The sequence below is a fragment of the Mirounga leonina genome, unplaced genomic scaffold (genome assembly GCF_011800145.1).
Source record: "Mirounga leonina isolate KUSES-001 unplaced genomic scaffold, KU_Mleo_1.0 Mir_93, whole genome shotgun sequence".
Lineage (NCBI taxonomy): Eukaryota > Metazoa > Chordata > Mammalia > Carnivora > Phocidae > Mirounga > Mirounga leonina.
This window is the reverse complement of record NW_023270854.1, coordinates 35261514-35282706: the sequence shown is the minus strand read 5'-3', so window position 1 is coordinate 35282706 and position 21193 is coordinate 35261514. Positions and strand designations below refer to the sequence as shown.

Here is a 21193-nt window from a genome sequence, read left to right as displayed (position 1 = left end):
TGGGTTTTTTTTTTTTTTTTAATTTTATTTATTTATTCATGAGACACAGAGAGAGAGAGAGAGGCAGAGGGAGAAGCAGGCTCCCAAGGAGCAGGGAGCCCGATTCGGGACTCGATCCCAGGACCCTGAGATCATGACCTGAGCCGAAGGCAGACGCTTAACCATCTGAGCCACCCAGGCGCCCTGCAAGTTAGTGGTTTTGAGAGTATTCCCAAAGCTGTGCAAACATAACTGTCTAATTCCAGAACATGTTCATTGCCTACCCCCCAGAACCAGTACCCGTTAGCAGTTGTTCCCTATTCGCCCTCCCACACCCCTAGTGCTAGCAAACACTAATGTACTTTCTATCTTTATGGATTTGCCTATTCTGGACATTTTTTTTCCTTCAGCTTTTCTCATGTAATATATACTTCAGAAAATTGGAGAAGAGGACAGAAAGTGAATGTGGATGACTAAAACTTACTTGTGATCCTGTATACTTAGAACTGGGTATTCTTTCCCCTAGTTCATTGGAATAGGTATTTAAAACAATAACAGCAACAACAACAAAAAACCCCAACATCTTTATGTAAATAAAATCATACAATATGTGGCCTTTTGTGTCTGTCTTCATTAGCGTAATGTATTCAGAGTTCATCCATATTGTAGCATGTAGCAATACTTTGTTTCCTTTTATGGCTGAAGAGTATTCTGTTGTATAGATATATTGCATTTAGTTTATCCATTTATCACTTGGTAACATTTGAGTTGTTTTCACTTTTTCACTATTACGAAGAATACTACACTGAATATTCATGTATAGGTTTTTGTATGGACATATATTTTTTATTCTCTTGTGCTTATACCTAAATGTGCAATTGCTGAGTCATACGTAACTCAATGCCTAACTTTTGAGGGCGCTGCTAAATTATTTTCCAAAGCAGCAGTGCCATGTTACATTCCCATTAGCTATATAGGAGGGTTGTACTTTTTCCACATCCTTGTCAAAGCTTTTTATTGTCAGTCTTTTTGATGATAGCCATCCTAGTAGATACAAAGTGGTATCTCATATTATGGTCTTGATTTGCATTTTCCTAATGTTTAATGATATTGGGCATATTTTCTTGTGCTGCTTGGACATATGTATATTTTCTTTTGGAAAATGTCTATTCAAGTTCATTGCCCATTTTAAATTAGGTTAAATAGTTCCTTATTGTTGAATCGTACAAGGTCTTTAGATATTCTGAATACCAGTCCCTTATCATCTATATGATTTGCAAATATTTTCTCTCATTCCGGAGGTTGTTTTTCAATTTCTTAATAGGGTCCTTTGAAGCAAAAGTCGGTTTTTTTGTTTTATTTTTTAAATTTGGAAGTCCAATTTATGTGTTTATTCTTTGGCTTCTGTGCTTTCAGGTGACCATTGCCTAATCCCAGGTTACGAAGATTTACTTTTATGAGTTTCACAGTTTTAGCTCTTATATTTAGGTCACTGATCCATTTTCAGTTAGTTTTTGTATATGGTGTGAGATAGGAGTCTCTCATGAAGAATGAGAACTTCATTCTTTTGCATGTTTGTTTTTATTCATTCAAATGTAAAGATTTGAGAGAGAAATTTCTCTTCAAATGAGATGACCATTGCTATTCTCTTTGCAAATTACTGTTTACATGATTTTTTTGGGGGGGTGGATATATGTACTGTGTTCACCTACGTGCACTCTCACCAAATATGATTGCACTTTTTTCTCTCTTTTGTTTATTGGAATCTAAAAAGCAGCACTGATAGATACAGTTTGAATCAGTTTATTCGTTTTTTTCCCTTAATTTACAATCTCACCTCTTCAGCTACAGTATAGAGAATGCCAAGAACTTCTAAGTCTCTATCAGAAATATCTATCAGAACAGCAAGAGAAGCTCACCATGTCTCTCTCAGAACTTGGTGCTGCTAGAGTGCAGGAACAACAGGTAAGCATCTTTATTCTTACCTTTTCTTGACTTTAATGGATCAGCAAGATGTCCGAAGAATCATTTGCCTTTACTTTGAGTCACAGAATATAACATTGTCTTAAAGCATGTAAGTATAGCATGTGATTGAGGTAGTGTCATTTACTTTTTTTTTTTTCATCTCCTATTCCTGGGGCGCAGAGGTCAGGAATGATTACTTGAAGCAGGCTCTGGGTCAGTGGGAAAGCTCCTAGTTGTAAGAAAGCACAGCAGGAATGGTAAAGAAAACTCACTGCTCTGTTGCTTAATGAAGAAGATCAGGTGGGCAGTTTGTTGTTACTCATTGTCCTTGTGGAAAACATTAACGAGCCTTGCCTAACTCACGTTTACATTTTTAGAATAATAAAAGTGATTTGGTGACTTATAAAATCTTTAATTGAAGAAAATTGGAGTATTTTGCATGATTTTATGTTTGTATGTATATATTAATCACATAAGTATGTATGAGAGTCTTTGTATATAACATTTATATACATATCATTAAATGGTATATATTGTATAATTAAATGAAGGCTCAGAACCCTGCCAGTTGTGATGTGAAACAAGCTCTAAAAACTTACTTCTTGCCCTCTAGCAAGTGATACTTCGTACTTTTTCATATCCAAATGAGTTTAAATATTCAAATGGATGAGAACAGTAAGTGTTATATGCTAAAACATTGTAGAAAAAACTGTGCAGTAGGGTCCAAGTCATTCATATTAAATATTAAAGCCTGGCTAATGTGCTAATGTGTTATCTTCCCCTCTTGAATAATATCAGGTCCTGTGAATGATTTTTTGCAACCCTTCTAAAGAATATCATTGCTGTTCAGCCCAGAGACCACTCTCTCAGATAGGTGAAGAGTTTGGACCAAGAAAACTTCAGTTTTGAACTTAAAGTTTAGACTCATGGAAAGGTTAAGATAATAAATAATAATTTTGCTGGAATGCTGTGTAGCTCAGACTTATGTCCTTGTTTTGAAGTCACAACATTTATAAGAAATGGCCTCGCCTGGCTGGCTCAGTCAGTAGAGCATGCGACTTTTGATCTTGGGGTGGTGAGTTCAGGCAAGCCCCATGTTGGGCATAGAAATTACTAAGAAAAATAAACTAAAAAAAATGGCCGAAGTATGAATGGTTTATTTGTATTCTAACTTGAAATAGTTTCTTTTGTTCTGTTTTCTGAAAAACGTAGACTATAAAATGACAGAGGATGGTGGCAGCTAATCTTGATGGTTTGGCTAGATTTCCCCTGCCACTTTGAAAGCAGGGCAGGCAGTTTGCAAGGTGGTCCTTGTCTCTTGTTCTCGGGTGGGTTAGAGAAAATTGTACCATAAAGATCAGGTTTCGGACCTTTGCTTTTGTATTTCCATTCCTTCTGTCTATATGACAAAGGTGTGTTGGGGCCACAAAAATGAAGGGCAACCCATTTGGCAAGGGTATTGGAGGGGAGGCAGAGGGTTTTTCGATTGCCAGTGTAGAGCCTTTGGACCTTAAATATATAAACTGAGAGTCAATAAATAGTCACTAGAGGGCTCTGGAGGCATCTAGGGGGCTCTAAAGACTTCTAGATAAGGAGGCCTCTCTCTTTTCTTTTTTTATCTACTTCTGAAATTGGGGGAAAAAAACTTTCTCGGGTATTAATGTTTTGTTTAAGTTAGTGATTCTTGGCGGTTTCACTAGAGACCCCTCATAATTAACACTGACTCTCTAACCTTAACTTTGAGGAACAAAACTAAAAAAATCACTAGTAGTAGAATGAAGATGTTGGCCAAGTACATGGAGAGAGCACCCTCAAAGCAAAAAAAGAGATACTTTTGAATTTTCATTTTGACTTAGTCATGAGAAAATTTTAAAACCATGTTTTCAGGAAGTGCCTGGTAGTCAAGTCAATATGTCTTATGTGCAATGAAAATGAAATTGAAGCTACTTATAGGCTCTGCCATTTGAGTTTAGAGAGGCAAAATAGGTTTCTTTTTGAACGCCAACTGGAGATTATCATCTTGCTTCCTATGATATCTGTTTTGTTCTTTGTGACAGGCTTCTTTTACCTGAACATTCCCTCTCATGGGAATTGGGTAAGTTTGGTCAACAAGTTTGTTTTAATGTCAGGAAGGGCATCACTGTAATAACTCTGATCCTGAATGAGGATGTCAGGTAAACAGTAAATTTTATTTGTTCTCAAAATAAGGTGTTTTTTTTTAATTTAACTAATATCCAGATTTTATGATGGAGATGGCAGCAGTTCATTTTTCATGAGGCATTTATTTGACTTTAAGAGACTTTTTCTGTTTCTTCTTTGCATTGGTGGCATCTGGCTCAAACTGCATATTATAAATTTTGCTTATAGTTTAATTAAATCCGCAGTTCACCAGAAGAATGCCCTGTCATATGATTTTCTTCTTTGACTTCTGCCATTTCCTTGAAACTACTCCATTTACTCCATTTTTTCCTTGTTTCTCCCTCATCCTCTTTCTTGCTATGCTATCAAAGGTGAATTTTCTCATTTATTCAGCCAGGATTCATTGTGGATTCTAGAAATGTTTTTCACATGTTCTATTTAGATTAAAATATTTCGTTGATGTGTGTCTGCCACTTCATTTCCTGATCTTAAGAAATAGTTCTTACCCATAGTATAACTGTGGTCTTGGATGTGGGAGGATCTAGTAACCACAGTTTTGGCCAATGTACATTTTAGAGTATAGCTTTTCTTATCACAGTTGAGTGTTACTTCTTTTTTGTGAACCTGAACTTTAATGTCACCTCAAATTATGATGCTTATAACTTCTACTTTAGTCTTATTTGATAGGCTCTACCATTTTAGAGATGTTACAGTATTTCTGAAGTATTCTTTATATTAAAAGAAAGCCTAGGTAGGGGCGCCTGGGTGGCTCAGTTGGTTAAGCGACTGCCTTTGGCTCAGGTCATGATCCTGGAGTCCCGGGATCGAGTCCCGCATCGGGCTCCCTGCTCGGCAGGGAGTCTGCTTCTCCCTCTGACCCTCCTCCCTCTCATGCTCTCTGTCTCTCATTCTCTCTGTCTCAAATAAATAAATAAAATCTTTTAAAAAAAAAAAAAGCCTAGGTAGCATTTTGAGTAGCTTCTCCCACTGTCACTTAAAAATGTTGGTATGTAGGCCTACCTTATTGTTTTCCTTACCTCTTCATTTTTTTGTCAAGATGATATAAAAAATAAAGGAGATTTGGAATCTTTTTGAGAGTTCCCCTTTTCTATAAATTGGACAAAATCATTATTACTTTTCAGCCATGGGCAATAGATATTAATGAATCTCTGCTGTTCTGATCTGGTAAAAGACCTTTTATAGAAACTTTTCCATCTTGTTCATAATTACTTGTTCCATGTTTCTTAATTTGGGTCTGGGTCATGGATTGAACAGAATTTGAAATATACTAAAGATAAATCATTGCTGAGTATATGTTTAATATTTCTTGGTGGTTTCTACTACCATTGTCTCCATAGTTTTGTCAAAAGAGTTTTTGTTGCAACACCTGTGTGGCTCAATCATTAAGCGTCTGCCTTCGGCTCAGGTCATGATCCCAGGGTCCTGGGATCGAGCCCCACATCAGGCTCTCTGCTCCGCGGGAAGCCTGCTTCTCCCTCTCACACTCCCCCTGCTTGTGTTCCCTCACTCGCTGGGTCTCTCTCTGTCAAATAAATAAATAAAATCTTTAAAAAAAAGAAGATTTTTTGTTGTGCTTAGGGCCAGAGTGCCTTGGGACTACTTCCTGTTCTGAGATTACTTTCATGTATTTTTTTGGTTGAATTTTTGTTGTTGTTTAACTGCCATATGTAGTCATGTGGTAATTGAGTTCCTTACCATTTTAATTCTATCTAATTTTATGCATTTTAATATGTATTTAATGTGTAATATTTATTTTAATTTCATCTAGTACTAACCTACCCTTGAGTTTAAGAAGCCCAGATTTTATTGGCAGTCCAGAAGGTTCACCATACTTCTGACAAACCAAATCAAAGAAAAAGTCATGCTCTTTGGATATCTGTAATAGAATGTCTGGCTCAAATGTACTAAGCTCCTCACAGAATAAAAGATCTATAGATATAACAAGAATACGATTAACAGCTGACTTCTCATCAGAAACAATGGAGGAACTAGACAGTAGGATGGCATACATAGTCAAAGAGCTGTAGGGGGGAAAAACAACAACCTAGCAATCAAGGAAAGCTATCCTTCAAAAGTGAAGATCACATAAAGACATTCCTAAATAAAAAAAGACTGAGAGAGTTGGTTGCTAGCTTACCTGCCTAACAATACAAATAGAAGTTTGTTCATATGAAAAGAAATGACTTAAGACAGTAATTCAAATTCACTGAGAAATAGAGCACTGGTAAAAGTAATTATGCATTCCTCTTTTCTTAAATAACTTAAAAGATACCTGAATAAAACAATAATTTTAAAACTATGTTGTTGAGCTTATAAGATATAAAGATGGCATGTGTATTTGCACAAAGGGAGGAGAATGGAGGAGAGCTATATTGGAGAAAGTTTTCTGTTACTGGGATAAAACTCTTTATTCATAAACAATGTGATCTTGTATGTAGAAAATCTTTTTTTTTTTTAAGATTGTATTTATTTATTAGAGAGAGTGAGAGAGAGCATGAGAGGGGAGGGGGCCAGAGGGAGAAGCAGACTACCTGCTGAGCAGGGAGCCTGACGTGGGACTCGATCCCAGGACTCCGGGATCATGACCTGAGCTGAAGGCAGTCACTTAACCACTGAGCCACCCAGGCGCCCTGTATGTAGAAAATCTTAAGGAATCAAAAAAAACCTGATAGAGCTAATAAATGAGTTCAGCAAGGTTGCAGGATACAAGATCAATAGGCAAAAATCAATTTTATTTCTGTTTACTACCAGTGAACAACTTAAAAATGGATATATTTAATAAAAGCAGTGTAAGACTTACACACTAAAAACAAGCAAAATATTGCTGAGGGAAATTAAAGATCTAAATAAATGGAAATTATTCCATGTTTATGGATTGCAAGACTCAAAGTGGCAGTTCTTTCCAAGTTAATCTGTAGATTCATTGCAATTTCTATCAGATTTCCAGCATATTTTGATAATTTGGTTTTTGCAGAAATTGATAAGATGAAAAAATTTATATGGAAATCCAAAGGAATAAGAATAGCTGAAAACAATTTTGAGAAATAAGAGCAAATTTGAAAATTATTCTTTCCAAATGCAAAATTTACTCTAAAGCTGCAGTATAATAAAATTTTTACCTGACTCACATGACTTTTTCCCCTTGGCAAAATCATACAACCACAAGGAATGTATTCTGTCAACAACATGAATGAGTTTGGAAGCAGGTTTTTCCTTAGATATTCCAGATTAGAGCCCAGCCCAGCTGACATCTTTTAGTCTTATGAGAAACCAAGCAGAGAACCTAACCAAGCCTGCCTGGACTTCTGACCTACAGAATTATGAGCTAATGAATTTGTGTTATTTTAAACCACTGCATTTGTGGCAATTAGTTATGCAGAAATAGAAAATAAGACATACAGTATTCAGGACAGTATAGTACTGCCAGTATAGTACATGCCATATATATGATGGACATATAGATCAATGAACAGAACTATGAATTCAGAAATACACTCTAGCAATTATGGTAAATTGATTTTCAACAAAAATGCTAATGCAATTCATTGGGAAAAAATCTTTTCAACAGGCATTGATAGGACTATTGGACACTTAGAGAAAAGATAAATTTAGACCCTTCATACCAGCCACAATTTTTTTTTTTTTTACCACCCACAAAGTTTAACTTCAACATAAGGACACCTTTTTTTGAAACCTAACTTCAGATACTGTTTTTTTTCAGCACCAGTTTTTGTTTTCTTTAAGTGCAGTGCTCTTTATGCATGTTACAGTAACCATGTGAACTTGAACACTGATCACATATATCATTTAGTCTTATGTAATTAATAGTAACCAGAAGTATTGCCTTTAAATAAGGATAAAAGTATTATTTTATGGTACATAGAATACCATAGAAGTTACCAGAGAAGGTAATGCTTTATCAAAATGCAGAAGAATTTGCTGAAATATAAGTAAGGAGAACTCCAATAAAGAACATGAGAAGTCTGAATACTTGGTCACATTTACTAACTCTGACTCACTGCATGTTACTGGTCTTTTAAAGAGTAAATTATATTACTATAAGAAATTACAACTCAAAGCATAGGGTAAAGGCAAACGTGTATAGACAGAAAAAAGATCAATGATTGCCTGGGGTCAGTGGGAGGGAAGAAATAAATAGGTAGAGCATTTCTCGAAGCCCTGGAACCCTATAACACAAAGCCACAAAGAGTAAGCCCTAATGTAAATTTTATGAACTTCAGGTAATAATAAGTCATCAATATTGATTTAATCAATTGTAACAAATAAACTACAGTAATAGAAGATGTTAAAAATCAGGGAAACATGGGGTGAAGAGGGGAAGTATATCTTGTCTATTTAAAAATTTTTTAATCTATTTTTAAATTTAAAACTGCTCTTAAAAAAGTCTATTAATGTAAAAAAAATACAATGAAAAGAAAGTACAGGATATAAGTTACTGTAAAGTTGTTACCAAAATTTGTTTTATATTCTTAATGAACTATGTTTTCCTGGCTGTTGGCTGGAATGTCATAAATTACTTAACTGGAGAGCAAGCATAGCCATCTAGTATCTGTATTTTAAGCTAAATTTAATTTTTCATATTTAATACATGTCATTTAATTCATGCAACAAGACTGTGAGCTATCCTTTCTTTGAAGGTAGTATATTAGTTATGTCTTCTTTGTAACAAATATCCACTAAATTTAATGGCTTAAAATACATATTTATTTTCCCACACTTTCTGTGGGTCAGAAATTCAGTCAAGTCTTAGCTGGTTCCTGTGCTTCAGCGTCTCTTGCGGGCTGCAATGAAGGTGTTAACAGAGGCTGTATTCTTATGTAAAGGCTTGACCAAGGATGGGTAGAATCTGCTTCCATGTTCATCACATTGTGGTTGGCAGAAATCAGTTTCTTATGGGTTTTTGGATTGCGGGCCTCCTAGCTGGCTAATGGCTGGAGGCCACCCTCACTTCCTTGCTGTGTAGGCCTCTCCAGGGTGGCTCCTTGTTTTATCAAAACGTACAAGCCAAGAAGGTAATAGAGTCTACTAGCAAGACAGAAGTTGTTGTTTTATGTAACCTAATTGAAGGAGTGAACTTTCATCACTTTTGCTATATTAGAGGCAAGTCATAGGTCCTAGTACACACAAAGGGAGATGATCACACACAAGGGCAGGATTACCAGGGGATAGGCATCACTGGGTTCATCTGAGAAGCTGCTTGCCATAGGTGAGAAGTTAAGCAAATTGTATACCACAGCGGTATTTAAGTATCTGGAAATTTATGAAATTCTTGGGGCATATTTCTCTAGGTAAGATTCTAGTTTGTTTTGTGAAAATTTATATCTTTATTTTCATTTGTCTAAATTCTTCATTTTTCTGGTATTTAAATATATGAATTTTGTGTTAGAGAAGTCATGGTGGCTGTCCAGTCTGCAGAATGGATTATTCTTACTAGTTTTTAAATATTTTAATTTTCAGTATGTTTTTCCCATTATCTTATTTATTATGGCCTTTTTATTATTTATTCAGACAACTATACAATTTAACATAGACCATTTCCTACCAATTTGAGAGAAGAGATCAGTCTCTATACACTCCATTGAAAGTCATGCATACCTAATTCAGATCTTCAAATCAGGCTAAATTGAATAATAAATAATTATTTGGTGACATACTGTAAGTCTCATAATCACTGAAAACCAAATCAACATGAAAGACATATATTTTCTATTGTCTTAATATTAATTTTTCCAATCAAATTACTTGATAATTGGTACTAAGTGCACAGTCCTTCACATACTTGGGTATTCCACAAATATTTTTCAAACCAGAAGGTCTATTTTTCAGTGCAACCTAGACACTAATACTTGGCTATTGACTTAAAGAAATAGGCTTTCTACTCATAGGTTACAGATTCAAAATTAAATCTGGAAAATATTTAAACTGATAGTATTAATGACATTGAACTTTGTATGTTCTCTGTATTAGATATGATTGGGATACATGGTCAAAATATGTTGAACAACTTAGGTTTATGGTCACTCTCTTTGGAGTCAATGTTGTTTGCCTTTGTATCTGATTATTTTGACATTTTTTCTCAGCCCTACATCTCAGAAGGCTATTTTGTTTGTTTATTTCAAGTGGCTCAAAGACTGTACCAGCTGTCATAGGTCATCATGTAATAGGAAAGAGAATCTAATACTAAACAGATTGTCTCACTATTACAGGATTCCACTTACATGAGGTTTCTAAAGTAGTCAAACTCTTATAAACAGAAAGTAGAATGGTGGATGTGCTGGGGGTGGGGCAGGGCAAGGGTAGTTAGTTTTCAGTGGATATAGAGTTTTACTTTTGCAAGATGAAAACATTCTAGAGTTCTATTATACAACAATGTATATGACTAAAACTAGTGTATTGTATCTTTAGAAGTGGTTAAGATGGTTAAATTTTGTTTGTGGTTTTGACCACAATTAAATAGATTGAGGGGCACCTGGGTGGCTCAGTCAGTTAAGCGACTGCCTTCGGCTCAGGTCATGCAGGGTCCTGGGATCTAGCCCCACATCGGGCTTCCTGCTCAGTGGGCAAGGAGTCTGCTTCTCCACATCCCCCTGCTCATGCTCTCTCACTCACTCACTCTCTTTCTATTAAATAAATAAAATCTCAAAATAAAGTAATAAATAAATAAATAGATTGTGTCAGTCCAGGAATGAATGAATTTTTACTCATGGAACAGAAAGTCTTGATCTGGAACCAGTTCTATTGACTGCAGTATATAAGCAGCCGCAGTAGTCATCCTTGATTTTACAGAGTTAGCAACAGCATGCTCAGATAAGAAGTCTAAGTGCAGAAGAGAGAATTGGGCCACTTTTTATTATTACATTGATATCAGCCTACTGTCCATCTGCACTCTTTCAAAGCTAGGCTTTTTATCAAAGGACCGAGGTACCAGCTGGAAGAAATCCTAAACACCCTTTCCCCCCATTTTGGATGGTAATACTGACATTCTTATATCAAGTATCACTGACGAAGATACTTGACAGCACCTTCCAGGTAAACATAATATCTCAGAAAATATAATAACTGACTGTCTTATTTATGGAGTCAAACCTTCTCATAACTTCTCTTCCTTCAAGTGCCTGTTAACTAAGTTAAACTTCAGACACTCTTGTTGCCTGATTTTTATAGTCTTTATTATTCAGTGAACATTAAATTATTTCTTCCCTTGTTAACTTTTTATTTGAACCCTTGCTAGCCTGTTTGCTGCTTCTTTCAAATTAATGTGATTTTGAGCTCTAGTATAGTATTTGATTGGTTAATTCTGTCATTATAGTAATAACACTCATTATCTGATTGAAATTTTAAAGTTCATGTCAACGTGTAAAGATTAATTTTCTCATATGGGAGAAAGATAAGTGGAATGGATAGGATAAATGGAATTATTTACTTGGCAAATGTATATTGAGCACCTACTGTGTGCTCACTGTTTTGAGTGTTCTGGATACAGATCCTGCCTTCATGGACCATATAATCTCAAAAGACAATTTAACAAGGAAAAAGAAATTAAATTTCAGAAAGTAACAAGCCTATGTAATAGAGAGTGACTAGGTAGGGCATACATGGATGAGCCCTTTGAGAATATTGCAATATAGAAAGAAAAATAGAGGTACAAGATAGCTGTTAAAGGAAGAAGAAAACTCAGTAAGAGGAAAGGCACATAAATAGGTCATGAGACCAGTTTGGTGTCTCCAAATAAGTAACTGCAGGAGATTAGAAAATGTGTCAACTGCCCATCACAAAAGCTGGAGCAATAGAGAAGGGTTTGTGCAGAAGCCAGAGGTGACTGAGAAGAGCTGCTAAGATTCACCCAGTTCATTAGCCTCCTTTATGAAGCCATACCTATGTGGCTTTCAGCTCATTTTGACAATTGCTGTAGCTATTACCTTCCTTTTTATTAGTGTCATTTTTCTCTGGTCCATTGCTAAAACTTTTCTGTCACTCCTCAGTATTTACTCTTGTTTCTATCTTTTTCCCCTTTTGTTCTTTGGCTTCTCCTTATTTCCCTCCAAGTCTGTAGATGATTTTCAGGTTCTGATCTGTCTCTCTCTGGCTTTTCTTTCCACCCTACCATCAGTCCTCCTACTCATTCAGAGAAGCTTACGTTGTTTGTAATCACTTGCAGATGGAAGACTTCTTAAATAAAGGTCTTCACCTGTGACTATATGCCATAATTACTTCATTATCTGTCTCATTACTTCCACTGCCACTACTCAGTGCCATGCAATCTTGGGGCGGCAGTCCCTGCCATCTTTTATTTTCTTGATTTCTCTTTGGTTAAGAGTCATTTGCCATGTTCACTTTTGTAATCATAGAATTTAAGGATTACTTTGGTGCAATTCAGAGCTATAAGTAAACAGCCAGTGTACATGCTGCTATTACCTGCTACATAGAGGTGACCTCATAATCTTTATCATAGTCTTAATAGCCCTCATTAGTGAATCTGAGTTAGAACAAAACCTATTTTGATTCCTAGTTTAAGGAGGGTTACAGAAGGGAGGAGGGTGGGGGGATGGGGTAACTGGGTGATGGGTATTAAGAGGGACATGTGTTGTGATGAGCACTGGGTGTTATACACAGCTAATGGGTTGCTGAACACTACATCAAAAACTAATGATGTATTATATATTGGCTAACTGAACATAATAAAAAAAAATTCACAAGAAAAAAAAATACTTTCCAGTACTTCCACTTCCAGACAGAATAGAATAATTGCAACTAAATATATGCACTAAAACAAATAGAAAACTGGACAGAATGTATATATATACAAACGTTTTCAAAATATTGGACATTAGACACTGAAGAGTGTGATCCCTGAAAGAGGGGAAACAATCTAGATGATTCATACAATTGCTGAAGAATGCTCCTAGAGGGAGATTCCAACTGGCAAGGCAGAGAGGGAGAACCCACGCAGAGACTGGTGGTTTCCAGACTGTGAGAAAATGGAGCTGGGAGCTTGAGGAGGCCAAGATAGTGTGAGATTGCAGGGCAGAACACCAGTAAAGGGAGAGCTGCGGTGAGAGATTTCTCTAGAGATCCTCAGAGGGCCTCTCTCAAGTTTTAAAATAAGCGATGATGAATGCATAAGTATGAAAAAAGCCTAATGAGTCTGGAGAAAGAACCACCAAAAGAGGAAAAATCCTTAGAACTTACATAAGGCTGTGAATAGATACTGTTTCTACCAGCCAGACTGGGATCAGGTACAGTACTCAGAAGGGTATTTTTTCAGTAGAGGGACAGAAGCAACCCCAGACTAAAGGATGCTGTGGCTCTCCCTAAAAAAGCTGAAAAACAATACTTGGTAGGATATATTTCCAAGTAAGTTAACTGCACCCAAAATAAAGCACAAGTATATTTATAGCCAAAAATAAATATAAAAATATCCAGCAACCAAAAAGGTAAAATTCACAGTGCTTGACATCTGGTCAAAAATTACTAGCCCTGAAAAAAAGTTACTAGCCCCATAAAGGAGGAAAATAGACCCCAAATGAGACAAAATCCATCAAAACCAACCCCAAAATGACATAGATTATAGAATTAATAGACAAAAACACTAAAGTTATTGTAACTGTATTGCATTACATATTTTCAAGAAGTTAGAGGAAAGTTGAGCCTGTTAACTAGAAACAATATATATTTTTAAAGTCTCAAATAAGACTTCTAAATACTAACTGCAATGAAAAATACACTGGAAGGAATTAACACCAATTTTAACATTACAGAGGAAAAGATTAGTAAAATGAAGACATAGCAATGGGAACTACTGAAAATTAAACAGAGACAAAAAAAGGACTGAAGGAAAGGAACAGAGCCTAAGAGCTGTAGAACAGAGCTGTAGAAAAACTGCAGGTAGCCTCATATATGTGTAATTGGAGTTCCATGACGGGCTTGGGGGAGGGGGAGTTGGAGAAGTTGAGTAGAAAAGAAATATTTGAAGAAATAATGGCCTCCAATTTTTCCAGTATTATGAAAACTATAAACCCATGGATCTAAGAGAATCAGTAAATTAAAAGCACAAAAACAATGGCAAAAACTCTATGAAGTCACATCATAATCAAATTACTTAAAACCAAACCAGTGATAAAGAAAAATTCTTAAAAGCAGCCAGAGGGCGCCTGGGTGGCTCAGATGGTTGAGCGTCTGCCTTCAGCTCAGGTCATGATCCCAGGGTCCTGGGATCGAGTCCCGCATCGGGCTCCCTGCTCCTTGGGAGCCTGCTTCTCCCTCTGCCTCTCTCTCTCTCTGTCTCTCATGAATAAATAAATAAAATCTTTAAAAAAAAAAAAAAAAGCAGCCAGAGGAAAAACCATGGCACATAAAGAGAAATAAAGATGAAGATGCAAGCAGATTTTTTTTTTTTTTTGGTCAAATAATGCAAGTGAGAAGACAGTGAAATGATATCTTTAAATTACTGAAAAAAAATTTCAAGTTAGAATTCTATACTGAACAAAAAATATCTTTCAGAAGTAAACGTGAAATAAAGACTTTTTTGGACTATAAGAGCTCAAAAGAATTCTTCAGCTACAAGCCTGCATTACAAGAAATGCTAAAGGAAGTCTTTCAAACCAAAAGAAATGATAGTAGATAGAAATATGGACTTACACAAAATAATGAATACCATAAATGCTAATTATGTGAGTAAATATAAAATAATATTCTTTGTATTATTAAAGTCTGTTTAAGAGTAAAAGATAATTTTGAAGAAAGATAATTAACATGGGATTTATAGTATGTAGAAGCAAAATGTATAACAGTAGTACAAATTCTGGGTGAGGATAATTAACATACTGTGTTGTAAGTTTTCTTATATCTGTAGTGGCATAATATCTCCTGAAAGTACACTATGATAACTTAAGATATATGCTATCAACTCTAATTCAGTCCCCAAAATAATATGACAAAAAGTTATAGCTATTAAGTTAACAGTGTAGATTGATTGACTGGAATCATAAAAAAATAATCCAAAAGAAGGAAGAAGAGAGAAAAGGGAACAAAAAATTGAAGGGAAAACTTGAAAACAAATAGCAAGATTAAAAGTAAAAGGTTGAGGAAAAAAGGTGTACATATTAACATTAATAAAAAGAAAGTTGGACTAGCTAAATTAATATCAGATGTTATATATTTTAGAGCAAAGACTATTTCAGAAAAAGGTCATTTCATGATGATAAAGTGTTCAGTTCAAGACAATATAATAATACTAAATGGTCATGCACTTAGTAATGGTTTCAAAAGATGTGAAGTAAAAAATGATAAAACTGCAAGGAGAAATGGATATATTGACAATTTTAGATATTTCAATATCCTTTCAATAATTGATAGAACAGTTAAGCAGAAAACTATTAAAGGATGTAAAAAATGAATCACATTAGCCAATTTGATTTGACTTTTCAAGAAAACACCCAATAGTCTAGTGCAATTTTTTCCAATGAGCACAGAATATTTGATAAGAGAGTTTATATTCTGCACCTTAAAACAAGTCACAATAAGTTTAAAATGATTCAAGTTATTCAAAGTACTTCTCTCACCACAGTGGGATTAAATTAGAAATCCACAACAGAAAGTTGTCTCTGAAATCACCAATTATTTGAAATTAAATGACAAATGGCTAAACAACCCAGGTGTCATAGAAGAAATCAAAGGGGAATTATAATGTATACTGAATCAAATGAAGATGAAAACACAAATATCAAAATTTGTGTGTGCAGATAAAGTACTTAAAAGCACATAAGACTGTCTATATCAGAAAGAAAGATTTCAAATAAATGATTGCAGCTTTTGCCTTAAGAAAGTACAAATAGAGAAATTTAAATCCAAAGTAAGCAAAAAAAATGAGAAAAAACTGGAGCAGAAATCAATGAAATAGAAAACTAAAAAGAAAAATCATTGAAACCAAAACGTGATTCTTTGAGAAGATCCATAATGTTGATAAACCTCTAGGCAGACTGGTCAAGAAAAAAGAAAGAAGTCACCAATTATCAATATCAAGAATGGGATATATAACATTACTACAGTTTCTACAGTGTTAAAAGGAAAGAACAAGGATTTTAATGAACATTTTTATGTTGATAACTTTGACAACCTACATAAAGGACAAATTCCTTGAAAAACACAAACTACCAAAGCTTACTTAAGAAGAAATAGATAACCTGAATAGCTCTATAATAGTAATTGAATTTGTCGCTAATAGTCTTCCCACAAATAAAACATTAGGCTCAGATGGCTTTACTGGTAAATGCTACCAAATGTTATTATTTATTTAAGAAATAGATAGTACTAAAAAGAAAACTACAGACCAATATGCATGATGAAAATAGGTGCAAAAATCCTCAACAAAATATTAGCAAATGAGTTATAAAATACATTAAAATGATCATTCATTATGATCAAGTAGGATTTATTCCAGGGATGCAAGGGTAGTTCAGATTTGCAAATCAATTAATGTGATACATCACATTAAAAAGGAGGACAGGTAAAAACCATATAATCGTCTCAACAGATGCAGAGAAAGCATTTGACAAAATACAACATCTATTCATGATAAAAACTCAACAAAGTGGGTTTAGAGGGAACATACTTCAACATAATAAAGGCCATAACTTTTAAAAACCCACAGCTAACATCATAGTCAATGGCAAAAAACTGAAAGCTTTTCCTCTAAGATAGGAACAATATAAGGATGTCTACTCTCACCACTTTTATTCAACATAGTACTGGAAGTCCTAGCTGCAGCAATCAGACAAGAAAAAGAAAAGGCATCCAAATTGGTAAGAAAGAAGTAAAACTGTCACTATTTCCAGATGACATGATACTATATATAGAAAACCCTAAAGACTCCACCAAAAAAACTATTAGAACTGATAAATGATTTCAGTAAAATCGCAGGATACAAAGTTAATACACAGAATTCTGTTGTATTCCTATACACAAATAACAAAGTGTGAGAAAGAAAAATTAAGAAAACAATCTTATTTACAATCTCACAAAAAGAATAAAATGCCTAGGGATATATTTAACCGAGGAGATTAAACACTCATACTCTGGAACCCATAAGACATTGATGAAAGAAATTGAAGATGGCACAAACAAATGGAAAGATAGACCGTGCTCTTGGATTGGAAGAATTAATATTGTTAAAATGTCTATACTTCCAAAAGCAACCTACAGATTCAGTGTAGTCCCTATGAAAATTTCAGCAGCATTTTTCACAGTACTAAAATTCGTATGAAATCACAAAAGACCTTGAATAGCCAAAGTAATCTTGAGAAAGAAGAGCAAAGCTGGATCACAACTTCAGATTTCAAGATGGGCTACAAAGCTATAATAATCAAAAATAGCATGGTACTGGCACAAAAATAGACACATAGGTCAATGCAACAGAATAGGAAAATAAACCCACGCTTATGGTCAATTAATCTATGACAAAGAAGGCAAGAATAAACAATGGGGGGAAAGTCTTTTAAATAAATGGGATTGAGAAAACTGGACAGCTACATGCAGAAGAATGAAACTCGAAGACTTTCTTAAACCATACACAAAAATAAACTCAAAATGGATTAAAGACCTATGTGAGACCTAAAACCATAAAACTCCTAAAAGAAAACATAGGCAATAATTTCTTGGACATCAGTCTTAGCAACATATTTATGGATATGTCTTCTAAGGCAAGGGAAACAAAAGCAAAAATAAACTGTTGGGACAACACCAAAATAAAAAGCTTTTGCACAGCAAAGGAAACCTTCAGCAAAACAAAATGGCAGCCTACTGAATGGGAGAAGATATTTGCAAGTGGTAAGGGGTTAATATCCAAGATATATAAAGAATTTATACAACTCTACACCAAAAAATAAAAATTGATTAAAAAATAGGCAGAGGACCTAAATAGACATTTTTCCAAAGAAGACCTACAGATGGCCAACAGGCACATGAAAAGTTGCTCAGCATCACTAATCATCAGGGAAATGTAAATCAAAACCATAATGAGATATCACGTAACAATGGTCAGAATGATTGGTACCAAAAAGGCAAAAAAGAAGTGTTGATGAGGATGTGGAGAAAAGAGAACCTTCATGCACTATTGGTGGGAATGTAAATTGATGCAGCTACTCTGGAAAACAGTTTAGAGTTTCCTCATAGCACTGAAACATGATCCAGTGATTCTACTATTGGGTATTTACCCAAAGAAAATGAAAACACTAATTCAAAAAGATATATGCACCCCTATGTTTATTGCAGCATTATTTACAATTGTCAAGATATGGAAGCAACCCAAATGTCCATAGATAGAGAAATGGGCAAAGAAGATGTGGTATGCGAAGCACATGCACACACACACACACACACATACACACACAATGGAATATTACTCAGCCATTAAAAAAAAGAATGAGATCTTGCCATTTACAACAACATGGCTGGACCTATAGGTTATTATGCTAAGTGAAATAAGTCAGAGAAAGACAAATACCATATGATTTCTCTATATAGAGAATCTAAACAATAAGAATGAACAATAACAAAAAATATACTCTTTTTAAAAAAGATTTTATTTTGAGAGAGAGAGCAGGAGGAGGGGTAGAGGGAGGGAGGGAGGGAGAGAGGGAGGGAGAAGTGGACTTCCTGCTAAGCAGCAAGCCCGATGCAGTGCTCAATCCCAGGACCCTGGGATCACGACCTGAGCTGAAGGCAGACACTTAACTGACTGAGCCACTCAGACACCCCCAAATAATATACTCTTAAATACAAAGAATAAACTGGTGGTTGCCAGAGGAGAGGTGGGTGGGAGGAATGAGCTAAATAGGTAAAGGGGATTAAGATATATAAACTTCCAGTTATAAGTCATGGAAATGAAAAGTACTAGCATAAGGAATATAGTTAATATTGTAATAATGTTGTATGTTAACAGATGGTGCCTACACTATAGGGAGCACTGAGTAATGTAAAGAATTGTAAAATCACTATGTTGTTTAACTGAAACTAATATAACATTGTCAGCTCTAATTCAATAATAAATAAAAAGACAGAAATAGTACTAATTTTATGCACATTTCCCAGAAAATTCAAGAAATAATACTTCTAAACTCATTATTTGAGGCTGACATTACTCTGATACAAAACCAAAGACATTACCAGAAAAGAACACTGCAGACAAATATTCCTCATAAATTAGATGCAAAAATTAACACAATTTTAATAACTTCAATCAACAATATAAAAATAACACATTATAACTAAGTTGTTTATTTCAAAAATATGAGGTTGGTTTAACATTTGAAAATCCAATCAGTGTAACTCACCATATTAGCAGTCAAAAAATGAAAAGTACATTACATTTGGATGTAAAATATAAAAATTTGAGAAAATCCACTTCCATTCATGATAAAACTCCAACAACTAAGAATAGAAGAGAATGTCTTTAACCCGATAAGGGCATCTCACAAAAATTTATAGATAGCATTGTACTTTTAATGGTGAAAGATCAAGAAAGGCAAATTTTCTCCTACTTCTATTTAATATTGTATGGGAAGTTCTAGCCAATGCAAAAAGAAATAAAAGACATACAGATTGGAAAAGCACTAAAACTACCTTTATGTGAAGATAACATGATCAAAATGTAAGTCTACATAAAGTTTAAGTGTACACATGGACTTTTACCAAAAAAGCTACTAGAAATTATACAAGTTTAGAAAGATTGCAAGGTATTAGATCAATTTACAAAACTTAATTGCATAACACTTGTATGAGGTACTTAGAGTAATCAAAATCATAGAGACAGAAAGTAAAATTGTTGCCAGTAGCTGTAGGGTAGGGAGTGGGGACTATTGTTTAATGGGTATAGAGTTTCAGTTTTACAAAATGAAAAGAGTTATAAAGATGGATGGTGGTGATGGTTGCACAACATTATTACTTACTTAATAACACTGAACTGCATACTTAAAAGTGTATTTTACCACAGTAAAAATATTTATATTCAATTGTTTATCTATATATTAGCAACAAAGTAGCATATTAAAACTTTAAAACATTTTAAATTGTTAAATTTTTTAAAATACCATTTTGTAATAGCATCAAAATATATGAAGGACTCAGAGATAAATGTGACCTATACCCTACAACTACTCTGCAAAAGAATTTAAAGAACACCTAAATACATGGAAAGATATACCATGTTTATAGATGAGAAAACCAATATTGTTAATATGTCAATTCTCCCCAAATCTATAGATTCAGCACAATACTAGCTGAAATTCCAGCAGGCTTTATTTGTAGAAATTGATTCTGAAATTCATGTTGAAATGTGAGGGATCTTATTTTTAAAGTTAGTAATGAAGACACTGTAGTAATGTAAAGATAAACAAATAGATCAATGGAACAGAATACAGCATCCAGAATTAGACTTGATATATAATCAGTTGTACCTAAATTAAAATATAAAACATAAAGCCATAAAATTGCTAGAAGAAAAAATTAAAAAAAAAAACAAACTTTTCACCTTGAGTTAAGGAAATATTTCTTAGAATCAGTACCACAAGCACGATTCATAAAAGGAAAATTGATAAATTGCACTTCATCAAAATTAAGAATGAGGTTTTTAAAGACACTGATATGAGAATGAAAATTCAAATCACAAACTCTGAGAAAATCATCGTAAGTTGCATATCTGATAAAATTGTATATAAAGTATACGAAGAACCCTCAAAACTCCATATTAAGTAGAGAAACAGTCTAGTGCCTTACTTCTAGACTTTTGTTGTTGGTATCAAAGACTGGGGTGGAGAGAACTGGTAATATAATGCAAGTGTATTTTTCCCATATTTACTCTGTTTATACCCTCAGTATTATTTGAAATTTTATCCCTTGTGTGTAATGAGGTAATAAGTTCTCTCTGGTTTCTATAGGTCTCACCGCTTACATTTCAGAGTCTATTTTAGGGACTTCTTAACATTAACTTTAAGCATTTAATGCTAATCTAGTCTCTACTCACAGCAATCTGTTAACTCACTTTTCTTAGACCACCAGTGAGTTTCTTTCAAAG

The 21193-nt window shown here is 34.5% G+C and overlaps 1 protein-coding gene across 4 annotated transcripts in view; it reads left to right on the top strand.

Annotated features, from left to right (window-relative positions):
• Window positions 1-21193, top strand: part of KIAA1328 (KIAA1328 ortholog) — a 353869-nt gene that overhangs the window by 130108 nt on the left and 202568 nt on the right. For all 4 annotated transcript variants that reach the window (XM_034996319.1, XM_034996318.1, XM_034996321.1 and 1 more), the window contains one exon: window positions 1817-1944. In XM_034996319.1, coding sequence (XP_034852210.1) covers window positions 1817-1944 — 128 coding nt within the window. The remainder of the gene's footprint in view (window positions 1-1816; window positions 1945-21193) is intronic.